The sequence below is a fragment of the Melospiza melodia genome, chromosome 1 (assembly GCF_035770615.1).
Source record: "Melospiza melodia melodia isolate bMelMel2 chromosome 1, bMelMel2.pri, whole genome shotgun sequence".
NCBI lineage: Eukaryota > Metazoa > Chordata > Aves > Passeriformes > Passerellidae > Melospiza > Melospiza melodia.
The window spans coordinates 127,114,067-127,138,770 of record NC_086194.1 but is presented as its reverse complement, the minus strand read 5'-3'; the positions used below and the strand labels follow the sequence as shown (position 1 = coordinate 127,138,770).

General features: G+C 41.5%; 2 protein-coding genes across 5 annotated transcripts in view; one reads left to right on the top strand and one right to left on the bottom strand.

The window, feature by feature from the left end:
- OSBPL1A (oxysterol binding protein like 1A) overlaps positions 1–8,818 on the top strand; it is a 78,083-nt gene extending 69,265 nt beyond the window's left edge. For all 3 annotated transcript variants that reach the window (XM_063167571.1, XM_063167576.1, XM_063167583.1), the window contains 4 exons: positions 1,202–1,318; positions 2,099–2,222; positions 3,919–4,009; positions 7,655–8,818. In XM_063167571.1, coding sequence (XP_063023641.1) covers positions 1,202–1,318; positions 2,099–2,222; positions 3,919–4,009; positions 7,655–7,757 — 435 coding nt within the window. In that variant the 3' untranslated portion in view covers positions 7,758–8,818. The remainder of the gene's footprint in view (positions 1–1,201; positions 1,319–2,098; positions 2,223–3,918; positions 4,010–7,654) is intronic.
- Positions 8,819–16,353: 7,535 nt separating this feature from the next.
- The window catches only part of TTC39C (tetratricopeptide repeat domain 39C), a 36,776-nt gene continuing 28,425 nt past the window's right edge, over positions 16,354–24,704 (bottom strand). For both annotated transcript variants that reach the window (XM_063167555.1, XM_063167562.1), the window contains 4 exons: positions 22,320–22,417; positions 21,322–21,426; positions 19,560–19,598; positions 16,354–18,925 (listed from right to left, as the gene is read on the bottom strand). In XM_063167555.1, coding sequence (XP_063023625.1) covers positions 18,836–18,925; positions 19,560–19,598; positions 21,322–21,426; positions 22,320–22,417 — 332 coding nt within the window. In that variant the 3' untranslated portion in view covers positions 16,354–18,835. The remainder of the gene's footprint in view (positions 18,926–19,559; positions 19,599–21,321; positions 21,427–22,319; positions 22,418–24,704) is intronic.

Sequence of the window (24,704 nt, the reverse complement as noted above, 5' to 3'; positions counted from 1 at the left end):
AAAAGCCCTGTTTGTCTTCCTAAGAGCTGAGGGGCTGAACCTGGTCTGCACATTGTTCTGCTGACTTTCATTATTAGAAGCACAGTAAAAGGCTTCTCAGTGAAGCAGAATCCTTACTACTACTTTTGATTTTCTTGGAAGTGCAACACATGAATAATCTCAGAGGACAACTGGAGTGCGTGTTGGGTACTGGATGTTTTCAGTATTATCTGATGCAACCATGGCAGAGCAAAGCTTATTAGCAGCAGGATTAAAGCTGCTGGCCTGTAGTCAAAGTATTTAAAGCATTAGTTGCCTTTAAGATTGGTGTTAATCTCTGGTGATCTCTGAAACACGCTGCTGTTTTTAGCTGTGATTGTGACACCAGGTTTTCCTGGGAGAGCCTTACTCATTGTCCAGCATGGCTTTAGTTTGATCTTCCAGCATCCACTTCTGTGGTGGAATTAATGTCAGCAGCATCGGAGCCCAGCTGCTTTAAAGCTGTGTGTAAAATGGGAAATGGTTCAGATCTAGCTCAGGTCATACCTACACTGTGATCACCAGTTACTCTCCTGCCCCAGTAACCCTCTATGGGGTTTTTTACTTTCTGGGAAAAGTCCTGTGGCTACAGCTGCCTCAAGGTTGTATGTGTCACCCTTCATCCCCTTTCCAGAAGCTGTAGCTAATTTAGGATATTAATTTCACATTTGCAGTTTGCCATTTCAGTGGTGCAGTGGTTAATGCTAAGGAAAGTTCCTCTGGGCACAGAGCAGTAGAAAGGGCTTTTTGTTGTGCACAAACTGGGCAGGATCTGCATTATGTGCTGGCATTTCTTTGTTGTGGAAGGATGAGGAATGTGGCTTCCATTCTTCACCTTTAATGAAGCAGTAGTGAAGTTGAGTATTAGGCATGAAAATGCTTGTACTTGAGGAAAGAGGACATCTCTGAGGTGGAAAAATTGACATTTCTTAGCGCTTGAACATCCAACTTACATCTATAAAGATGTTGATGCAAGAAACTGTTGGTAGAGTTCCACTGAGAGAGAATTGGGAGTATGTGTGCTATGTAAACACCTCAATCCTTGGCAAGAAAAGTTTCTTTGCTGAAATTACTCACCTTTAGTCAAGGAAATAATTTTCTGTAAGTTCCAGTATTGGAATGATGGGGTGTGAATGGTTCATGATTTCAAAGAACCACTCTTTTCTTTGTGTGCTGCCTTTAGGTGGGCAATACGGAGGAATCAGATGAGATGCCATTGCCTGACTCTGAGAGTGTGTATGTTATTCCTGGAAGTGTTTTGCTATGGAAGATAACTCCAAGGCCCCCAAATTCAGCACAGGTCAGCTATGCTTCTCCTTATTGAAAGTGTGTGCTATCTTGTTACTTTGTATGGTTTACACAAAGCACATCCATTTGTTGTCTTTGTCATTCGCAAGTCTGGGTTTGCCTGTTTATTGCAACAAGCCTCCCCACCACAACTGTAACTTTCTAATGTGGGGTTGGAAGGATAACTGCCACAGGGATCAATCTAGGATTCGTGGAATTTCTCTGGAAAATGGGATGCTTCATGTAGATAGGGGCATGGGGCCTTTCCCCACCTCTTCTCTCCACATTGCTTCACCCACTGAGGCACCAGCCTTGTAAGAAATCACACTGAAGGGCTTTATTAGAGGCCAGACATTTCCAAGGACAGACCTGCATGGCACAAGTTGGTGTGGGAAGGGCTGTGAAGCTGGAGAACCACTAGGCAGAATACAAGGGTATTCTGTGCAACTGAGAAGACAAAGAAATTGGTACAGAAAAGATGCCCCCACTGTATTAATCAAGGGGGACATCTCTCCACAGAGATAGAGAAAATACCAGTAGGACTGGAAAAAGAAGATAAGGGAGAAATAGTGCACTGAGTAATTGGATGCTGGCCTCCTTAAGCAGAAACAGCAAGGATCACCTACACTGCCTGACAGTGCATTTTGCTGGAATCTTGAGCAATCCTATATTGACTGATTAAGTAATACAAAAGCACTTGGATGTTTCTTTTTAGAGAGCAGTTTCCTTTTGTATTAACACAGTAGCTAGAGGTGTCGTAAAGTCACCTTTCATCTTTGTCTCTGAATTTCAGATGTATAATTTTACAAGCTTTGCTATGGCTTTGAATGAGTTGGACAAAGAAATGGAGAGTGTCATTCCCAAGACTGACTGCCGGCTACGACCAGATATCAGAGCTATGGAAAATGGAGAAATAGGTAACTTCAGCTATGGGCAAAGAGGGTTTTGTTTTTCCTTAAAACTGAGGGACTGGGAAAAAAGTTGTTAGATGAACAGCCAGAGGAAGTAGCTCCCCATGCATTCCTCCATGATGCCAGGCAGTAACTCTTTAACACAACCTTCTGCAGGCTGTGTTGAGCTTCTGGTGTCACCTACCCATACAGGGAATGGTTGGGATGGAGGTGATCTTCTTCATAGTCACCCATATCTGCTGCTGTGGCTTAGACTGGTGACCAAAGCAGTGTTGATAAACAATACCTGCATAGTGTTAAAGAAATATTCGTGAACTTTTCAGTTTGTCTGTTTCCATCAGCCTGATGCAGAGGAAGTGTTTTGTTGTGCCAGTTCTGAGAAATGCAGTCAAAACCATTAAAGTAAAACTGCAATGCCAAAAAATACACTTGATGCAAAATTATACTTCACTGGGAGTTAAACACTTCTGCTGTCCTAGAATAGTGAATTAGAAATACATGATGAGACTTCCAGTGAATAGAGTAGTGTGCTTTTAAACCAACATTAAAGCAGGATGGCCAGCTTTGTAGACTAACAGTATGGGGGCTCTTGTTTTCTCTGGCTAACTGATTGGGGTAAGTCATGAAACCCTGATTTGGTTTCAGCTTTACAACAGGGCAAAAACTATGAGACTTCAGATAAGTAGTCTGAGATCTAGCAATAAAAATCACTGTCATGGTGTAACACAGTGCAGTTATGCAGTTTTATTTCTTTTTACTCAGAAGCTGATAACCATTTCTTTGAGGCTTTTAAAACAGATCAGGGAATTCCCACAACCACTCTCTCCTGCCTGTACAACTGTTTTGTGGCCAGGATGATAGATATATTTGGTTCAGAGCATCCCCAGTAATTTGTCTGTGTAAATTTAAAGAGCAAATAACTATGCTGTTAGCAACAGACCATATTCCTTCATGATACACTAGCAGCATGAAGTTTGTATTGCAGCTAGTAATACACAGTGGGTTACTAGCTGACAGGGAATGGCTGATAGAAATAGTTTAAGAAAATCATTCTTGGAAAACTTGTGTATGAAATGCTTTTAGAGGATTCAGGAAAGTGCAATTGACTTTGATCTAATCTGCTTCTGAGTCTGACTTACTCCTCAGACCTTCTGATTGTCCTTTCTTGGCAAAGAGAAGCAACTGCTCTGCTTGTTTGGGATGCTGCATTAGTGCATTACAAAAAAAAAAATGAAGGGATGCTGCAGAGATAATTCTTTGTAATCTGGAAATGAGTATTCCATACCTCTGGTGATGAGGAACTAGACACTAGTAGCAACTTAACTCAAAATTCAATAAGAAGCAGGTGGCCAGATTTCTGAAATAAATTGGTCATATCTTAAGTTTCCCTACTGAAATAAATTCTACATATGCCACCTGTCTTAGCTCACATTTGCTATCATGCAGACATATTTCCTGAGTCCTTAGGCCATAGATAAATATATATTTAGCAGTCTTAAAGACTAGAATGCCACTGGCTGATCCTTTGGCCTGACTTTGCTTTTAGATTAAACCAGTAACCATCAGTGTTCTGTAGATGGCTTTTTAAATGGACATTTTCTACTACTGCCCTTATTTATTTTCTGGGTCAGATGAAGTAATGTCCCTGTCTTATATATTATGCTTTAATAGCTATATTTTTGTGTATTTTTATTCCTTCAAGATCTGGCTAGTGAAGAAAAGAAGAGGCTAGAGGAAAAACAGAGGACCGCCCGCAAAAATCGTTCCAAGTCAGAGGAAGACTGGAAGACGAGGTTGGTGCCCTTGTCTCTGTGTGTGTGTGGTTACATAAAGGCTTTGAACATTCAAGCTGGGTGACAGTCTCCACTGGTGACATGCAGTGAGTGTTGTGTCAGCATGAAGAGCAGACAGACAGCATCAGGTCTGCAGTGCTGCCTTGTGTTTGCAGACTCGCTCCCAGCGGGATGTAGTTCCAGAGGGAAGCCCCAGGCTTGCTCTGCTCCTTCTCTCACTCTTGCACACCCGTATGCAAACACAAACTGTTGTCTTCTCTGAGCACTTCTTGCTTCTGGCATGACAAAGATGTTACCTCTGAGGGCTGCTGGTAAGGACTGGTGTTGCTGGTTAGTTTAGAATTGCCTCAAATGTGCATGCCTGGCCAAAGAGAAGAGGAGATGCTCCCTCCTTGTGAGCTCACCCATGACTTCTCAGCCCCATGGCTCTGTGCTGACAATGCTGTGTTCTCACAGTTTATCACCCAGTCATCCAAGACCCTGCCTTCTTATGGAAGGGGCCCCTAACTACAAAAGAGGAGCTAAGGGAGAAGTTAGTGTACAAGGAACCTGCCTGCCAGTATGTTTTGGGGGTTTTCTTTAAACTACAAGGAGTCAGCTGGGAGCTCTTACAGACAAGCTGTGAAAACCTAACCAGATAAATCAAGTTTGACCAGACAAAGTCTATTTAAAAGCATAGTAATGAGTTGGCATTATCTTCTCAGAAAAAACAACAGTAGTGCTAAACTTAAAATAAGCAAGGTTCTTCTCTTCTGTATTATTAATACAGTCAGACACTCTGGATTAAATATCTTTAAAGTGTTTGTAACAATAAATCACGTTTTTCTTTTTTTTTTTTTTTGAAATGAAGTCACCCATCATCCCAAAATCCCAGGTTTGGACATGTCTGCCTTTGTCTTTTTCCTATGCCTGCTCTCCTGAAGTGTTTGGGTTTGTTTGCATAGAGACTGGTGGAGAATAACACCTTTGTGAAGGTTCCAAGTGCTGGACAGCCTTGCACCTTTTGCTTCCTTTCCCAAATTCAGAGTGCTTCTAGCTCTCACCAGGTGTTTTCAAACCTGGGATAGTTACATAGTATTCTTCCAGGTGCCTGAAGTAGCTTAAATATAGCTCAAAGCACCTGAGGCTGGAAATTGGGGGATTCCCACAGAGCTGTGTGTTTTGGGTTATATAATTAGCACAGATTCCATTCACAAGGTTCTGCAACTGCTGTTGTGCATTGTGTAAAACTGTTCAGCACTAATCTGGGGTATCCTTTAAGAACTCTTTGCTTTCCAGGATGTTCCTAAAGCTTTGGCAGAAAATTCCTGATGTCTGATCTCTTTAGTAGGAATGCCAGGTGTGGCTATAAAGGATGAATGTTAAGTTTAAGGAGAGTTGTGCTCTGTGGGGAAAAGTGCATGCTGTGAAGAACTGTCCTACCCATTCCCAGGTCATCTGTAGGTCTTATTCTGCAGTGCATTATGAGCTCAGATCTAAACTGCTGCCATTTCCCTGCACAGAAAAACAGGTTTCTTGCTTTGTCTGGTAGAATTCCTCCTTCTTAAGACGATTCTCCAAAGTGCCCAGTGATTTTTTTATTTAATATATATAATTTTATTATTCAGAATCCATTTTACAAGTGAGGTGTTTCTCAAGAGGTGATTAATGTTGAACACTGAATATTTTAGATGCTGACCAGTAATCTTAAGTCCTGAGTAACAGTATTTAATTCAGTTCTGAAGTGGTCTGTTGATTTTCATGAAGTCTGTCCCATCTTCCCCACATCCCTGACTGATTTAGGTCTTACAGGTCTCTCAGGCTTAGTTCCTCCCACTGCCTTTCCCCTTCCTATTGAAGTAGGTGGACACTGGAGGAGGGGCATGCTGGCCTGACCTGTACAAGTGTTGAGGACACACTAATGAGCTGTGGGCTGGTAGAATTTCTTAATCTGAGAGGTGAGGTCACTGTGCTTATAGCCCTGTCTCACAGCAAATGTTTGGCTTTAGCTCTGGAATGAGCTGCTGTCACCAGTTAACTGGACACCTAAGCCAATCCAGACACCTCTTATTTGGGAGTAACTGACTCCTCCTGTGGGAGGAGAAGCAGGAGTGAGCTGTGTTCAGTACTAGGGGTGAATGACTTCTGTTGACTTTATTTAACCTAACCAGGGCAGCAGGAGAACCGCTGGAGTGTTCCCCTGGTCAGTTACCCCCAGGAAGGCAGCACAAGGCATTTCTTGCAGCACAGCTCTCTCAAGTCCTTTGAGCCAAGCAAGACTTGCCTGTTAGCAGCCCTGCTTTGTAGCACAACCCTGCAGTACTGGTGGCCTTTGGGTTTTTGCCTTTTAAAGAGATCAAGTCAGATTTGGTTAAAATGTGCCTTTTCTCTTCTGAAACATTGCTGGAGAAGGGAAGAGCAGAGTTAAACAGGCTGCCTTGCACATAGATCATTTACTTAAGTGACTGTGGTCACTACAGTGAGTCACAGAGAGAGACAATGCCTTCTGTGGTCAGTGAGAGGTGAGAGGAAGCTGAAGAGCACATTACCACAGAAACAGCTTCTACAAAGCTGGCTCGTGCCATAAATGTGGCTTGGCAAAATACAGAAGGAAGTTAAAATGCTTGAGGTCTGGTACTGTGCACTGTTGAGGCACAAGATTGAGTAACTGGGCCAAACAGAAAGTGGCATTCACTGTGTGCTATGTGGTGCCTCTGGATTAAGCAGGAAGAGGGAAGAAAGGAAAGAAAGCAGGTGCTCAACATCAGTGTTTCTATTAATAACAAGCTTAGTAAAAGCTTGCAAGGAGCTCTGTACAGATGGAATCAGCTTTCTGGGCATTCAAACTGAGTCTCCTGCTGCCAACAGTGTAACACAACAATTAACTTGTCATAATCCAGAACTCCTCCTGCAGCCTGTGGGTGATGTTTCATCCTCATTGAGGGTAGCTGGCACACTTGTTCCAAGTTACCTGCTGGTCAAACCAAAGGGAAGGAAGCACAGGCAGTGGGAACAAGGACAGGTCACCTGTGAAGAACAGAGAGATGAGTTGTATAGGGATGGGGTAAGGAAGGCCAAGGCAAAGCCAGAACTTGCCAAAGCGTTGGAAAAAAAAATAACACAAAGGGCTTCCACACATATGTTGACCAGAAAAGAAAGGTCAAAGAAGGGGATGGTTTTTAAGGTGTTTTCCAACCCAAGTCACTCTACAATTCTATGATGAAGTGCATTGCAAAACAAGGCTTTAAAAAAACAAGGGGTAATTTAGATCCAGGGATCTATTTGTTTTCAGGACTGCAGTGCTTGTGGTGTTTACATGTCTTGCAAAAACTGTTACTGCTTCTGCATGCCAGAATGGTTTTTCAAAACTGCTTTGAAATAAAGCTGTATCTGTCCTTTTTTTATGCAGTAATCTTGGCAGCTTCAAATGGCAAAACACTGGTGTCAGTAATTCCATCTCAGAGATGTTTAAGCAATGTTGCAAATGGGGAAATGTAATCACTGAACATGACTTTAAACTCACAAATTTAAAACCAAGAGGACTCCTGCAACAATTATTTTGTGCTGTGTATTTTATAACATCTGCTGAAGATGCAGCATAGTAGTTCTGAACTTGTACAAGGGAGTCTTAATAGCTTCACTAACATGCTGTGTGTTTCCTTGCAGATGGTTCCACCAAGGCCCCAATCCCCACACTGGTACACAGGACTGGCTTTACTCTGGCAACTACTGGGACAGAAACTACTTTAATTTGCCTGATATTTATTAAAATGCAGTAAGGAGCCTCAGACTCATACAAATAAGTCTTAATCTGTTTTAATGTTTTCCCTTGTTCTACTTATCTCCTGAAAATACTGACATGTTATCAAACAGAATATTAAGCAACTCTGCAATAAATCTGGTGGTACATGATCTGCAGTCCTAAAGGTAGGGGAATAACTTTTCTGGCTGATGGTGGGTCCTGCATGGACAAAGTTGCTGTGGTTTCAAGCTGCCCTGAGTACACCTATATTAGGTTGTGGTGTATGAGGAATAGAACACCTTCAGCTGTTCTGTGAATACTTTATTTTGTAGATAACATTGGCACAAGGAAAACTGGTTTTATTTATTGTGACATGGGAATGTTTAAAAAGCACACAAAGTAATTGCAATATTCTATTCTTAAATGAAGAAAAGGGTGTCACTTCTGTAAAGATGTAATTTTTCATAAAGTGACTTTTCTTTTACTAAAGTAATTCCCTTAAGCTGAGCTCTGCTCAGGAGATTCCAGAAGTGTTCCCATCTCTGGAGCAGTAATGCAGTTGTTTAAGCTGGTAGCAGTACTCAGAGGTTATTTATTCAATGTTTTGTGCAGTGTGTTTTGAATTTTGCTCTCCTGTTTTGCTACCAACCTTATGATTTAAGGAATTAAGAGCCATTTAAATATCTACAGATTTGATTTGAACTGCACACTAGTAACAGGTTTTAAAAGAATCTGTTTCATGCACTAGAAGTTCCGGTGCCCAGCACCACTGCAAGAACCTAATCAGTCCAGGAATGACCTGGTGGAACACAGCAGGGGGACAGGACTGTGTCTGTACTGTGCAAACTCCCTGCAAGGAAGTCTTGTGCATTTCAAAGGTAGTACAGCACCTCAGTGAGGCCTCCTGTGCACAGCTGCTTTACCCCTTTTCAGTGGGGTGCATTCAATCTTAGTCTGTTTATACTGAACTGTGTACAGAGCTTCTAGAGGGCAAGCTGCTCTTTGTACAGTATTTTAACTGCTGTCTGGAGGTTAGTGTTAATTGAATAATTTAATTGCTACTAAATAAAGGCTTCAGAACTTCTGCATCTAGTCTAAAGTGAGTGATGTTCAACAGTGCTGACCCCTTCTGAGCAAGCCTCATCCCAAACCTGCTGCAGTGAGGACATTTATATTCCCCTGTGTTATATTTCCCTGTGCTCCACGGACCTCTCGTCTCCATAAGCAAAGAAGAGTCTCTTTCTAGGGGGTGGGGAGGGCTGGGGAACTGAGCTTCCTGCAGCTTGAGCTTTGAGTGGACTACTGAAACTGTTAATAAGGCAATGAGATGCTTTCTATTTTTATTCTAGGCACTTCTCACATTCCCCATATTTGCATAGATAAGGGAAAGCTTTTTCCTTGGCAGCTTTTCCTGTCAGGGGCCAGCTCTCATAGTGACCTGTAGATGCAGGATTTTCATACCTGTTCTGTCTGCAGGAAGCCTCTTCTCTGGCCAGAGCTTCTTGAAATCTGTCTGGACTGCTGTGCAGCTTCCAGGTGTGAGTCTGAGATCTGCAAAATTAGCCTGGCCAGTGCAGGTCACACAGCACTGAGTGCCAAGGAAAGCAAAACATTTAGTTCCTGCCTGCTCCCCATGACTATAGCATGGGTGGCTCCTCACTGGAACAGCTCCAGCAGATGTGGCAGGGGGCACAGTTCACACAAGGCTAACACTGGGGATGTTCAACATGGGAATGCAGTTCTAATTGCTGGTGCTTTCTTTTGAACATTTGCTTAACATTATTTGATTTATTGCAATGTAAATTCCATTCATCCTGACCACTTCCTGAAGTGCAAACAGCCTCTCTTCTCTCTCTCTTCTGTTTAAAAATTAACATGAACTCAGTAGGTAAGTGTGGAAGAACTTCTTTAGGTGCTACATAAATGCACTCCAAGGGGAGGGTATTTTGCCCCACTCTGAATATTACACAAACAACTAAAAGTTCAGGCTAGAGGCAAAAAGATATGTATAAATATGAGGCTAAAAACTGTGGTTCTTTCAGACTAAAATCAGAGCAGGACTTGCAAACAATAACAAGCAGAGGAAAGCAGTGTGGGTGTGTTATATAGGACAACTAGTTTAACCAATCATCTGTATTTTGTTTTGAAAAGGGATAAATTAAGTTTCTAGTAGTAAAATCCAAACAGTAGCATGTGCCTATGTGGGAAGCAAGCATTGTTTTTCAGTACCCTGCTCTGGGCATGGGGTCTGATGTAATGGCAGCCTGTCCTTGCAGTACTGTAACTTCCTGCAGGAGCACTTAGTCTGTGCTACTGCCAGCGGGTCTTTGCAGACATCCCATCTGCCAGAGCATGGATGGCCACTGGGAAAACAGTGGCTCTGCATGGCTTAGCTGCGCTCTCAGCTGCAGAGTTAGAACCAGGGCTTGCTGATTTCTCATCAGGCAACGTAGTGATCTCCTCCTCCTTGCACCAGCATCTGGCTGTCCAAACATGGCATGGGTAGAAACAGGTTTCCAGTCCTGTGTGTTTGGAACATCAGAGCCCGCTAGAACAAAAAGTGGAGAATTTACTGACTTCATTTTTCTAGCATCACATAATTTGGAGAGGTATTTGTGACAGCTGACCGTGTTGTTAATCTTCTCCCCTGGAAAAGCTGAGCGTTGCCCAGGAACAAGGACCCCCACCTCCAGCAGGACAAAAGCTTCATGGTAATTTTAACCTTATCTCAACTGAGTTAGACAACAGAAGGTCCATACATTAGAGTGTGGTGGATGTCCCAGGCACCTGAGGCTAAAAAGACACAATTGTGGGAATCAGAAGCAGTTAGTTCCAGTCATATTGTAAATCTTTATGTCTTAAACACACCTAGACGTAGGGAAAGCAAGCATGATACAGAAGGGATCTGGGACAGCAAACAGCACTTGTTAGGTGGGTGACAAACACCTGCAACCTAGCAAATAAAAATTAAAAAATAAAATGTTGTCAGAGCAGAGGCTATTTTGTCTGGTATTTCTGAAACTGAACTTTGACAAACTTGCCTAAAAGTTTAGGATTTTTTACAAAAAGCCACTATTAATCTAGAAATCTGCCTAAGCTCAACTCTCCTTTACAAAAGGCTCTGCTGTTGCAGGGAGAGGGGGGCAGGAGAGCCCCAGGCTGGAGGATTTCTCCAGCTGGGCAAGGGCTGAGATGGGCACCAGCTCTCCTGCTCTTTGTGGAAGGATGGCTGCATTAGCTCACCAAGTCCAGCCACCACAGGCAACCACCACCATTTTCTTTCTAAGTGGAAAAACTTAGGTCACTTCTGGAATAAATGATCTTTCAGTCAAGGAGAATCAAAACTAGGATTCAAACTAGTCACCTCTCCTTAGCCACAGGGTACATGAAGTACATCTTAGGTCCCTAACACCTGCTTCAGAAACTACAGGTTTTCAGCAAGATCATTTTGCATCAATGAGGACTTTGCCATCACTCTTACCTGCCTCTTTGCCCTCAGGAGTAGAGTCCTGGCCAGAGCCACATTTCTTGGACTAAATGGCAGTGAAATATAGCATAAGCATTTTGGCCAGATAGTGTTGGTTCAGTAGTTTCTTAGAAGTCACCTTTAACCCTGCATTGCACTGCCAGTAGGTGATCTTTCATTTATTTACCACTAAGCTGTAGAGCTAGAAGTTGGAATTGGGAAGATGACCAATTCCAATGACGAATGCCCAAATTTTCTTACCTGACAAGATAAACTTGCTTGATTCCAGTTGATTCCAGATGTGCTGTAGATTCTGGATGCCAAATAAATCATCACATGGACCTAAGGTTGTAGTACGTGAGGCCTGGCATGCATTTAATGGCTGCTTCATCTTTAACAGATAATTTGTTTGGTCTACAAAGGGAATTACTCTGAAAACTGCTCTGTAAAAGATGGAACCTCTGCATCCATAATCAATTTGTCATCCCAACACAATGGTACAACCTCACCGGTAACCTCAATGGTTACCTCAACAGGTAACCTTGGTTTCACTGCAGAAAGGTACAACCTGTAATGGATCATTAGGAGCAGGTGATGGTGGAGGTAAAAGATGATCATTCTCTGTAAAACCAACACAGTAGCAGAGGAGAAGGCAGGTCTCTCAATTCATCATCACAGCTTAGCACTGAGCTGCTTTCTGAATGACATCAGAAATTATGAGGGACATTATTCGAAGCATTAGAGCTAAATCCTCTCTGAAAAAACATTATTCTCCCTGCCAGCCCAAGGCAAGTCAGGCCCATTTATAACCTGTCACTGCTGGGCAATGCCACAGAAAGGAATGGCTGCCTTGCAGCTGTGCAAACCAGTTAGCTCCCTAGTGGTGCACGAGTCCCAAATCCTATACTGGCACTATGGGTGGGAGCCTCCAGAGGAAATCTTGCTGCCAGCCTAGGTGCTGTGAGTGTCACTGCCTGGGTGCCTCCTGGATGGCTGGACAGGGATGTTTCCTTAACACAGGCATTCAGGTGACAATTCTCAATTATGCAGCCACTCTCTCATATTTGAAAAGTCACGGCAGTCGGGCAAAGCCCCCAGTGACTGGAGAAAATGGAGTATCACATCTGTTTTTAAAAAAAAGGGGATGAGGACTGTAGGAACTACCAACCAGCCAGCCTTACCTCTGTGCCTGGTAAGGCCATGGTACAGATCATCCCAGAAGATACATCAAAACATATGGAAGATGGAGAGATGGTTAAGGACAGCCAACATGAGCTGCAGCTTCTCCAAGGGCAAACAGTACCAGACTGATCTAGTGGCTTTGGATGATGGAGTGACTGCATAGTGGACAAGGGATGAGCTACAGTTGTCATCTACCTGGACTTCTTTAACAGTCCCTCCCAACATTCTGGCTGCTAAATTGGAAATACATGGGTTTGATGGATAAGGAAGTGGCTAGAAGGGTGGAAACAAACCAGCAGTAAGTGCACCCTCAAGGCTCTGCATTGGGACCAAAACTATTGCTAACAAGTCTGTAGCAGACTTGTTACTGTCTCTTATCAATGACAGCAGGGTCAAGTGTGCCCTCAGCACGTTTGCACATGACACCAAGCTGAGTGTGGTGCAGTTGATTTACCAGAGGGACAAGATGCCATCCAAAGGGATGGACAGGATTGAGGACTGGGCCCAAACTAGCTTCAGGAAGCTCAGCCAAGGCCAAGTGCAAGATCTTGCATCTGCCCACAGCATTCACACATTCCTATGAGCTGCTGCCTTTTCTCCCTCCCCACAGTACCATGAAATCTGCTCCTGCTTTCTGCCACTGACCTGCCTAATGCCCAGCACATGCAGAACCCTTCTAAGCAAGTGCCTTTGCCAAAACCTGTTTTCCTCACTAGCAGCCGAGCCAGACATTTCTTCCCAGGCTGAGGGCAATTCTTCCCTCAGCCTCAGGCTATGATGGCACCACACACTCTAATGCTGCAACTTGCAGAAAGCAGAAAGGCTGCAGTCACATCTCACCCCTCTGTGGTGAAGGGCTGAGTGCACAGACCACCCCTTGCTTACAGCCATACAAAACCCAAGGGATTTGAACAAACTGCAGCAGCAATGTTCCTTGGTGGCCTCTGGCAGGGGCTCAGAGGACACAGCTGGAGACTGTAACTTCTTCAGCCACACCCAAGAGGAACCAGGTTATTCCTTCATAAAGGCTTTGTTTGTACTGCAGAATCTTATGATTGCAAGGGCAAACCCTGAAACAAACCTCACCTGCCCAGGTGATGAGGGCAGGTGACATTTGCTTCCCAGCACACATTATTAGTAGGTACACAAAAGATCATTTTCTGTTCCCATACAACAAGCACAAGAAAGGTCACTGTGTAGTGCTGTATTTTCAAGGTTACCAGTGTATTTTGGAGGATTGTAAAGACAGAAAGATCACAGGGGCAAGGCATGATCAGGAGTCTCCTGAGGGATAAAAACTTTAACCACAAACATTGCTGCAGATCAGCCTTCATTACAGATGGAAAACCATCATCTGTCTACCTGCTCTTGCATTCTTGGATGTCTGCATCTCTACACAAACCTGAGGGGAACTCCAGCAGTACCGAAGATTTAAAACTCACTGGTGCTAAAGCATTTAGAAAATCTGTAACAGCTTCTTTTTAAAAGTAACATACTTGCAGCAGAACTCTGCTAATTTTGAATGGCTTTCAAGTTCATTCACAGGAAAGTATGTTAATGTATACTCACCACAAAATGCTTCTTGAATCCTTAGTAATTTCTCAAGAAAACTTCTCACATTATCTTTTCAGTCCTGGAGAGTGACAACACAGATGATAATATTTAAAATGTTAAATTTTTGTATTTTATGACTCGTGAAACTAGGAAGAAGAGCTTCCTATAGAAAAAATCTTTCAAGAATATATATATGAGAGAAGTGGAAAATGCATCTTTTTTGGAGTAGGGAGAGCAATCCAAAGTCTAGATTTCTGTACTGAGAGCACATGGAAGCAACATGCCTTGATAAGGTATTACACATACCTGAGTGCAAAGGTAGCCATGATTACTTCAAAACCATCCCCAGTGAATACAGAGCAGAGGAGAACTTGCACATTTGCTTCTCTGGAAAACTTTCAGAACTCAAGGTCAGCAAAGCTCTGCACAGCAAAAGCTTCAAAGATGCTTAAGTACAGATATCATAAACCACAGAAAAAATGTATTACCAGAGGTGACAGAACTGAAGCATAAACCTCCATAAATATTTGAAAAGGCTGCAGGACCTAACATAAAATTGTGTGTGTCTGAAACGAAAGAGCAGCTACAGGAAAAAATATGTCTGGAAACTAATTCACTGTGCTGGGACTTAAATGCTGGTTCTGGAAGCCATCAAGAGCAATGTACCAGGTACTTTACTAACACACATCACCCTTTGGCCCCATAGGGAAGGGCCTGTCAGCCCATGAGCAGCCTGCCCAGCTGAGGTCATTGCCTTGTACCTTTTGCCCCTTTGCAAAAGTAACAGCTTCCAGACAAGGTTGAAATCTAAGAGCCTGGGCAGAAGTTCAGCAAATCAAGGTCCCAGATAAGCTTTATTTTTCTACCAGAAAAGGGATCAGGTCATTCATTAACTGGGAAGAAGTCTATGTCCCAGCACTACAACTATCTTTTCTCAATATAATAAACATATTGCTTTTAGTGAAAGACTGGGAGGTCATTATTACAAAACTTACTTTGCTAGGCAAATTCTGACAATATCTTTCTCCCCTCCTTCTCAAATCCTCAAGTCAAACAAGTAATTTTTTTCCTTTTAATCTCTTCCCTTCTCCCAGCTGGGCCTCTCCTCTAGGTAAGCTTGCCAGAAATGCCTGAAGAACTCTGACCAACAGCCAGTCCTGCTGAGCTTAACAGAGTACTTGACTGGAACACCATCATGGAATAGGTGACATCAAAAGACAAGCAGCATTTTGGAAAAACCAGCAATGGAAAAATTAGGGCTAACATTGCACATGAAGTCCCCATGGCTGACTCTCACTGGTGGTAAAAACACAGGGTGTTCAGTAGATTGTGGAGATCTTGGACTATTGTGCAAAGGGGTTCTGAGCAAAGGCAGGGAAGAAACATAACAGTTGCAACTAATATGCACCTACCCTGATAACCTGTGGTGAGTCCAGCTGTGGGGTCCAAACACACATCAAAAAAGTAATCAGATATAGAAACAATTCAGCATTTAATTCTGGAAAGGTTGCCTCAAATTGAATTTCTGTGTGGTAGGAAATGGGTGGGGAAGAGGCCAGGTGAGCAGGAACACTATTCACCATCTCCTAACAATGGCACACTTTTGTGAAGTAATAGACTTGAACAAGTCTATTACTCCTAAATTTCACTTTTCCTTTGTGCTCTAGGCTGCCTGCAAAGTTTCTGACAGATGCCACCGGCTTCCCAACTTAAAATAAAAAGATAAACATAAATTTACTCAAGATTAGCTTTAACAATATTTTGGGATTGCATAACTTGTAATGAAAGTTTTTTCTGCCACTGTTGGTGTTCCATAATGACTGCTGGAAAGGGGAGCTGAGTGCCATACTCTGCTTCCACCCCACTGCAAGGTTTGATCAGGCCTACATCAACCTAACACCTGCTCAGACTTCAGCAGGTACACAGCAGTTCTTAAACACAAGTACAATCATTTGTTAGAAAGGGAATCACATTGTTGCAAACTGAAAAGCAATTCAGTACAGCATTTGGGGAATTTTATTTAGGAATAAAGCATAACTAGAGTATGAAACACGCATTCAAAGTCAGAGAAATTAAAGTGCTTGCTTTAGAGTAAATTAGAAACGCTTCTCAAAGGTGTAGGAATATAACAAATACAATTTTATGTGGTTCTTTTTCTTCAGTGATGAACAAGTGAATTTGACATCTTAAAAATGTACTTTAAAGCTCATTCACTCTATGGTTGAGCTCAATATGAAGTAACTCACTTGCTAATCCAGGAGACTGCAATTATACTGGAAGAAAAAAGGCTGGAGGTAATTGCTGAGTAGAAAACTTTGTTACAGAGTCACTTAACATCCCAGAAGTTTTCCCAATACTTTGTATCATCTTGTTCAGGAGGCTACCAATTAGAATTCAAACTCAAGAAGCAAAGGAACAAAATTCATGTCCACATTTCTTTTAATTTTACTCAGAAATATAAAAGTGCAAGTTCTGTAAATTAACAACATTTACAGTACATCACAATAAATATGCCACCTTGTGACATCTAAAAATTCTAGTTATCTGAAATGAGTTGTACTGAGATAAAAACTGCATCAACATCAACAAAAAATACCTGTCCCAGTAAAGATGGCCTTAATATATTACTTAGCAAGATGCATATTCCATTATTGCTATTAGACCATGCCTCCGAGTTCCACAGTATAAAAACTTACTAGTTTACACAAAAGACCATTGGTTTTTTTTCTCATCACAGGCACAATCTAACATAAAAAATAATTCTGCCATATACAGTGTAGGAGGGTCTCCTGTGAGGACAGGGGAGGGAAAAAGTAACTAATACAGAAACATACAGTTGTGATGATTTGCTAAGCCCACAGGAAAGCTGCACTTTGCACAGAGTTATTGAACTGTTACATGAACATATAATGTCTTTCTATACCCACTCCTGGCCTGGTGAGAACAGGCCTTTTAGTAAATTTACTACAATTTTCTAGCTACCTCCAAGTATGCAGACTCTAAATATCCCAACACAAATTGCATGCAGGTGCTTTGTGTCCTGAACAGCCAAGTCTCACATCATATTTAAGGAGTGTATTTAAAAAGAATTTTGCCAGTAGCTGCACCATTCCCAGCTATTTACCCAGAACAGACTGTCTGATTGAAAAACATTAAAAGTCAGATAGGACAAAATAAGATTTCAAGTACATTAAAGCCCATTTTTAAAATAATTATTTGAACTCTAAGCAGTCACTATATACATATACAATATATCATTTTCTAGTCAATATTTATTTGGATTGACCAAATAAGGTTGAACACCCATTTATGACTCAGTATTACCATCAAAGTGGAATAAAAAAATCCCAGTGTACTACCTGTAAGACACCTAGATTATACAAAAATAAAACTGCTTTATAAAGAGTTCCTCCTCTCCTTCAGGAACTGCAACAGAAGTGTTAAACTGCTCTAGGAATGCCTTTCATAGCAGAACTGTGTCTTTCTAGAGAGAAATAAAAGTGTCTCAACCATTTCATTTGGCCTACCAAACAGGACATTACTTCTCTCCTCCATATCAGTCTTGCTTTAGATGTAACCTCAAAAGCAAATCAATGAAGGTTAGGTGGGCAAAGTCTAGAACTTTGGCAACATGCTCTACAAAAAGGTAAGAAGAAACAAAAAAAGCTTAAGCTAAGGAACTGTTTAAGGCAACCTGACCAAAGTAAAGATAAGGCTTTTGGATAACTATTTCCAAGGATATCCAGTTTTCTTAGCTTTGCAAAGTAACACAATTCAACTAACTTTATGGTCAGATTTCCATTCATAAGCTTCTTTAAAAAAATATTTACCTTCCTAGAATATAATATTAGCTGAATATAAAACATAAGGAAATACTACACATTAAGGACAAAAGTAAAAAAAAAAAAACTACAGATAAGCACACTGATGGCCAAGTATTAAAAATTATATGGTCACGACAAAAGTTTTAGGCTCTCTGAGGTATTTCAATAACTTGACATCACAGGCTTGAAATACTATACAGAGACTGAAGATATTGTCATATTGGTGTCATTACTAAAGCAGTTTTGTGGGTTATCTTTTTTTTTTTTGTTTGTGGGTTTTTAAAATACCTTTAAAGGTCAATGCTGGAAGGATCCAGCAGCTTGAATGAAAAACATGTAAAATCTTAATATGGTATTCAGAATGTAAGAGCCAAAATAAGAATTGCCCAAGCAGTAGCTGCATGTTAAAGGATTTTTCTGGAATGTACCAGAAGCAAAGAACTTAAACATTGACATCATTGATATCACAAATATGAGCTGGGTTGGGAGGAAAGGGATAAAGAACTTAAAGAGGTGAGAGGTTTAAAATTCACCATTAACCATCATGAGGTAACTGGCAAAAGCCACAAAAAATTAGTATATCTACTTTTTGTGGCTAAACAGTTTTCCTCCTCCTCCGGTGTGCTGGCTAATACCTGGAGAAAAAGAAGTATTCTGACCACTTCCAACTTCAACATTTAAACCAATTACATATATTGCATTATTCTAATCAAACCAAAAGTGTTCCTCCTGGCAAATTTTAGATGTAACCTGTTTTAAAAGGTAAAAATCAACCTTGCCAATGTTGTTGAAGTAAATCATGTGCTTATTTAGGCTCACCCACAGAGTTACAAGTAATTGTGTTCACCTTGGTTTGAACAAAATAAAAAATGAAGAGTTAAAAACACAAGGTCACTTAACCTTCTTCCTGGTTGATTTACCTTTAGTTAAAATTGCAATGTTTTTACTCAGCCATACTAGGAAAGTGTCTCTGGCACAAGTGGTTTTCAGAAGAAAAGCTGGACTTCCCAACAGCTCTTTCTTCTGCTTCATCCTAAAGTGCAGGAACTGTGGGAAAGGATAGCAAGCCTTCCTGATGGTCACTGTGGAACCACTTCCCTTAGAGAGGCTAAGGCTGCGTGTATGCGGACGTGCAATCTGTTCTCAAAGTCATAGCCAGTAAATTCCTCCTGGGGGAAAAAAACAAGGAAAAAATCCCAAATATACACCTATTAGCCTCCTTCTCTTTGAGATATGCAGATAATTTTGCTATTAATGCTTAAAAAATCATGTTACAAAAGAGTCCAAAGAAAAGAGATGAACTGGCGACTGCATGTTGCAATATCCCCGTATTACCCACAGCAAAAGAATTATTACAGAAATTCCAAGTTAGTAAAGAGAGCAGATTGAAGCCCATATAGTTGAAGAGCACTTGAGGGGTTCTACTAATCCAAAAGCTCCAGAAAATCCCAACAGGCCCAAGGCAGGAACCAGGTGGAACAGACAAGGAATGGAGAATTGTCATTTTCAAAAGTTTTGTAGCCAAATCTTGCTTGAAAAACGGATCAAGGTTCTAACACTTGCAGGAGCTGTCAGTGATGTGGGCTCTGTGTGATGGCTGACCTAGCAGCACATACCTATGGAGCACACATAAATGTGTATCATGCACATTAATGCACATCCACATGACAGGAGTTGTGGATTACAGGTGAGGGACACCACCACTCAACACCCACTCCCCCTTTCCGCAGTCCCCTGAAAACACAACCTCCCAAATGCCCTTTTATTTTAGACAATTAAATTAGAAAATGCCTTAGTTTTTACCTTGGCTTGGAGCAGTAAGGTTTTGCCTCTTGGCACAGTCTACAAAAAGACAAACATTGCATTGGAGACACATCACAAATGTTACAGAAAATACTTTACGTAAATGAGCTGGTGAGACTCGAGCAGCATCTCTACCTTTGAAAAAGGTACTGAGCAGACAAAACCCTCACAAATTAGGAAACTGGAAATACTAATGAGGCGCCCAGGAGAAGCACTATTATGTATTTCTAGTCTTCTACAGAAAATGTGAAATTACACAAACTACAAAATCCTATTCCCTTCTCTTTCTTAACCATTATGGAGCTCTAGCACAACACCCCAGCTACTAAATGAAATTTTGTGTAAACAGGAACCATTCACCTCTAGTTCTAGCTCTTGCTTTTCTCTACCCCATCCCACTTCGTTGAAGCCAAGCATCATTCACCTCCTCATTTTCTGAGTGCCACAAGAGGGAGTCTCCTCCACATCCTTCATACACTAAATGCTACCACAGCTCCTCCAGCTGAGGCTGGTTCAGCCCTCAAACACCCTGCATGGGGCACATTCAGCTACTGTGTGCACACACTGTGTGTAAGGCAGGAAGAAGGAAGGACTGCTCTCATGTTCTTCAAGTCTTAACATGCCTTCACTACCCACATTTTTTAGGGTTTTTTTTAGAGACACTTGACCTGATCAAATTGAAACATGAACGTGGAAAGAAAGGCAGCAGGAACTGTTATGGAGCTCAGACCTTCCTTCCAGGCTTTGAAGCCCAGCTCTAAGTCTTAGGGCAGCAGGGTTTTCAAAAAGAAAATTAGTTTTAAAAGCATTTTCTAGTTTCTAGTTCTGTCCTTTGTTATGAAAATTGTCTTTATTGAAAGATTTTCCTCTCCTTCCCCCTTTAAGGGGAAGGCTCAACTCTTAACTAAATGTGACAACAGCAAAACCAACTGGAAACAGAATCTGAGGAACATGAGATACTATCAGCTCACTACTTCATACACCACACACAGTGAATGGGGGGTTCAAGTGATTACCCTGTGACCACATCCCCCTAATCTGCCATCTGATTAACAACACAAGGTGGCATAAACTCCAAGGACTGGGGTTACACATTTGAGAAGAGAAATGGCACCAAGAGTGCTGCACAAGCTGCTCTGGTTTAAGATTCTCTGAGGTAGGGTATGTGCAAAGACCTGAACAATTAAATGTACTGTCAGCCAAGCCATTTGGGCAATCTGAAAGCCAGGTGGATTATTTTCTTCCACATCCTGAAGAACAAAACCCTCACTACTCAGGGTGGAAGTCAAAATGCCCACACAAACAGCTTTAATGGAATTTAAATTACTTAAAAAACCACTTGCTATTTTAGGAAGGCATCGAATTCTATTTGGAGAGGATAAGTACAGGTGAACTTTGAATGGCACCCAACAGGATATTAAATAGGCAAGAAAAGGACCCTAGGCATCTACCACACTAAATATCATCTGCAGACAAGAAAGCCCTGCCTACCCAAGGCCTTCTGGTGAGGCCTTTGTTGCCACCAGCACCAGGAACACTCTCAATATTAAAAAACTAAGACATTGTGACCTAAAACACATTCCATTTCTTGGATTGAATCCCCATCCCCCACAAAGTTGTAGGTTTCTTTATGGTAGGTATAAAACAAATTTTTAAAACTTCATATCCACAGTCACCTACAAACTTTGTTCCATTCTTTGCATGGTGATATGCTGACCCCTTCCACAGCTTTTGTAAGTGTAAAAACAGGTCATGCTTTTACCTCTGGATTGTCCAACAGGATACAGCCAAGTTCATAGCAAGCATATGGCTGGACGTACAAGTTGCCTTGACGGCAGAGTTCATCTTTAGCAGCTCGCTGAAAGTACTGTAAAAATGAAAGGAAAAAAAAGAAACCAAAGACTGCAGAGGTTAAAATTGACTGGTCATTACTTCCAAACAATACAGTAGCACCATTCAACTTTAATCTGTAGAAATTAGCCAAAGCTAAAATGAGAATATATTTAAAATGTACAATGGTTTAGATTCTTATAGCACTACTGTATCAAGACAAAATTAATAGTTTGGATTTTTACCAAGTATTATAGTGACTGATTCAAGAGTTTTCCAATTTCATAGTGAAAAAAATACTAGCTTTAACAAGAAACTGTGACATCAAAGATGAAGTACCCAGATTATTTAAGGTATGTGAGAGAAAAATGAGGCAGGGGGAAGGAGGGTTTAAAGCCAACATCTTGCTACTTATATGAATAACATTCTGTTCTGGAGAGGAAAAAGGAGAGTTGTACCTACAGATCAAAACCTGGAGTGGTGGCAAAATTATTCTTTGTATGTGCTAATAATCAAACTCCTCTCTCTAACATGTCCAGAGAAGAAGCAGCAAAGTTGTGCCTTCAAAAAGTCAATCTCCAAGATACTTTTAAAAAAAATTCATTTTCTTTGATGGACAAAGTACATCTAGCAGAGCAAAAACTTTTCTCTTATTCTTCCCAGCTTCCCCTTAACTCTTGCTACTACAAACCACTCTACTGCCATGTTCATTCAACAAAGCCAATTACTTTCACAGCACAGGATATAATGAAGACGTTAAATCAGAAGATTTTAAAAGAAACTGTGTTAGAATTCACAAACCAGAATGATCAATGGCACTGAAAAACTAATGACTTGCTTAACACTCTTACTCAAAAGTATTCACTGTTTTTAAAAGGATAGTTTATAAATTATAGGAATAATGGAGGAAATTATCATTTAACTACTTACCTGCACAGCATCTTCAGAATTTCCTAAACATTTGTGTATGGCACCAAGAAGTAAATTCCTCAAACCAGCAGCCGATGAATCATCCACATCATGACAAGCTTAAAGAAAAGATTCTAGTAAACAAGGTGGTTTGAAATACTTTCTTAGACAATAACTGTGATTTACATTGTCTTTTAGTCTGATATTTAAATTTTGCCAGAAAAAGCAGATGCTAGTAACATCAATAGAAAGACAAGTAGTTGTTTTCTTTTAAATACAACCCATTCTGTATGAACCTTATAAAGAAATCTGTCACTCATGACAGCAGTTCCTAACAGGAATGAATGGATTGAAGTCAAAGGTAGTTGATGTGTTCTCCTCACAAGAGGAGGACTGATCTCTACTGGTCTTTGAAATATCCACTAAAAGGTAAACTTAAAAAACAATCATCTCATTCTGGTGTTACAGGACACTGGTTAGTCACATATTGAAAGAAAAATACACAGTCCAAGTTAGAAGGAGCACAGGGCAAGCAATTCAAACAAACCTGAGTTTTTCTAAACTGACGCCAAGTGACAGATGCACAAAAATTTGCACTGGAGTCAAGAACCCAGCCTAGAGTGTTTTGGCATCACAAATCTCAGTGATGATGGGAGGATAAGGTTAATTTGCCAGACCTTAGCTGGTCCACAATCTGGGGACAAACTGTGCCTCAGCTGAGTAGTGCTCTGTTTCCAGGAAAAACTGAATCACAATGCATGGAACCATTTCTAAATGAATCAGACTCCATTTTGATCAAGCTTATCAGTGCCAGCTCTGCTAAATCAAGGCGAGTTCCATGAGGAGCTATTTGCACTTGCCCACACCAGCACCTCCAGGAAGGAGAGAGTACAGGGCTTTTCATCTCTTAACTGCTGTGTCTGGAGCAGTGCAGCTCCTTAAACATTCTGCCTCAAAGTATAAACCCTGCCAGATCTTAACCAGCTCTCCACTCACAACACAGATAATCCACAATGCTAAGAAGCCACCTATGGATAACTATAAGGTGGCTTCATGAAGTATTTGCATTGTCAGTTCTTGTGTGGATTACAAGTCTCAAGTTATTTGGCGTTTAACATACAGAGATACAAGTGGATGCAAATTAATTCCTTTGAGTTCTAGCCCTGAGGAAAAGCCTGGAAATCCACCCCAACAAATTACAATCCAATTGTTCATGACAAGAGGAAACAAATGTGGGAAAAAACCTATTATTCATGTTTTTGAAATACACATAAGGTGCATAAATAACATTCACCGTACAGAAAACTTTCAACCAGGGACGGCTGATGCAGACATATTTGTCAGTGTCAAACTCACAAGCAATGTATCTCTGAATTTGAAGCCATACTGCTATTTCACATTAAAATGTGAACCACTGACTGGAAGCTTACACAAGGGAGACCTACACTTCCTCTGAGTGTGCAGGAGAGAATACAAACCCCTTACACCCTCTAAAGTTGACCACTCTGAAGGTAAATGACAGCAAACAAAATAACCTCAAATTTATTTTGTTTTAAGTAAATCTACCTACCATTACGTTTGTGACTAGACAACTAGGAATCTGACTATAACCCACTGCCATCACGCAATTTAAATGGACAAGTTATCTCAAATTCAAACTGGAATGAACGCCCCAACTAGTCCTGACTCTTGACTTCAAGACTGGAGTTTTCTAGCATAACATGAAAATTGTGTATATCCCCACAATTCCACGATCACAAAAAAAAGGCAAGCCGTGGCAGACAATTTTAGTTTTATTTTCTAAATGAGCAAGTAATAATCAGAGGAATTTAGAATGGTTTGGGTTGGAAGGTAACTTAAAGATCATCCAGTTCCAGCCCGCTGCCATAGGCAGGGACATCTTTCACTGGAGCAGGTTACACAGAGCCTTGTCGAGCCTGGAACACTCACAGGGATGGGACAGCCACAGATTCCCTGGGCAATCTGCTCCAGTGCCTCACCACCCTCACAGTAATTTCTTCTTAATATCTAATTTAAACCTGCCTTCTTTCTGTTTAAAGCCATTCCCTCGTATCCTGCCACTCCCTGCCCTTGCAAAAAGTCCCTCCCCAGCTCTTGTAGGTCTCCTTTAAGAACTGAAAGGTTCTGCCTGAAGGCTGCTCTTCTCTAGGCTGAACATCCCAAACCCTCTCAGCCTGACCTCACAGGAGAGGTACTCCAGCCCTCTGATAACCTGTGTGTCCCTCCTCTGGACCCACTCCAACAAGTCCACGTCTTTCGGGGGCTGAGCACCCCAGAGCTGGACACAGCCCTCCAGGTAGGATCTCACCAGAGCAGAGGGGCAGAATCACCTTCCTGGACCTGCTGGCCACACTCCTTTTGATGCAGCCCAGGATGCAGCCAATG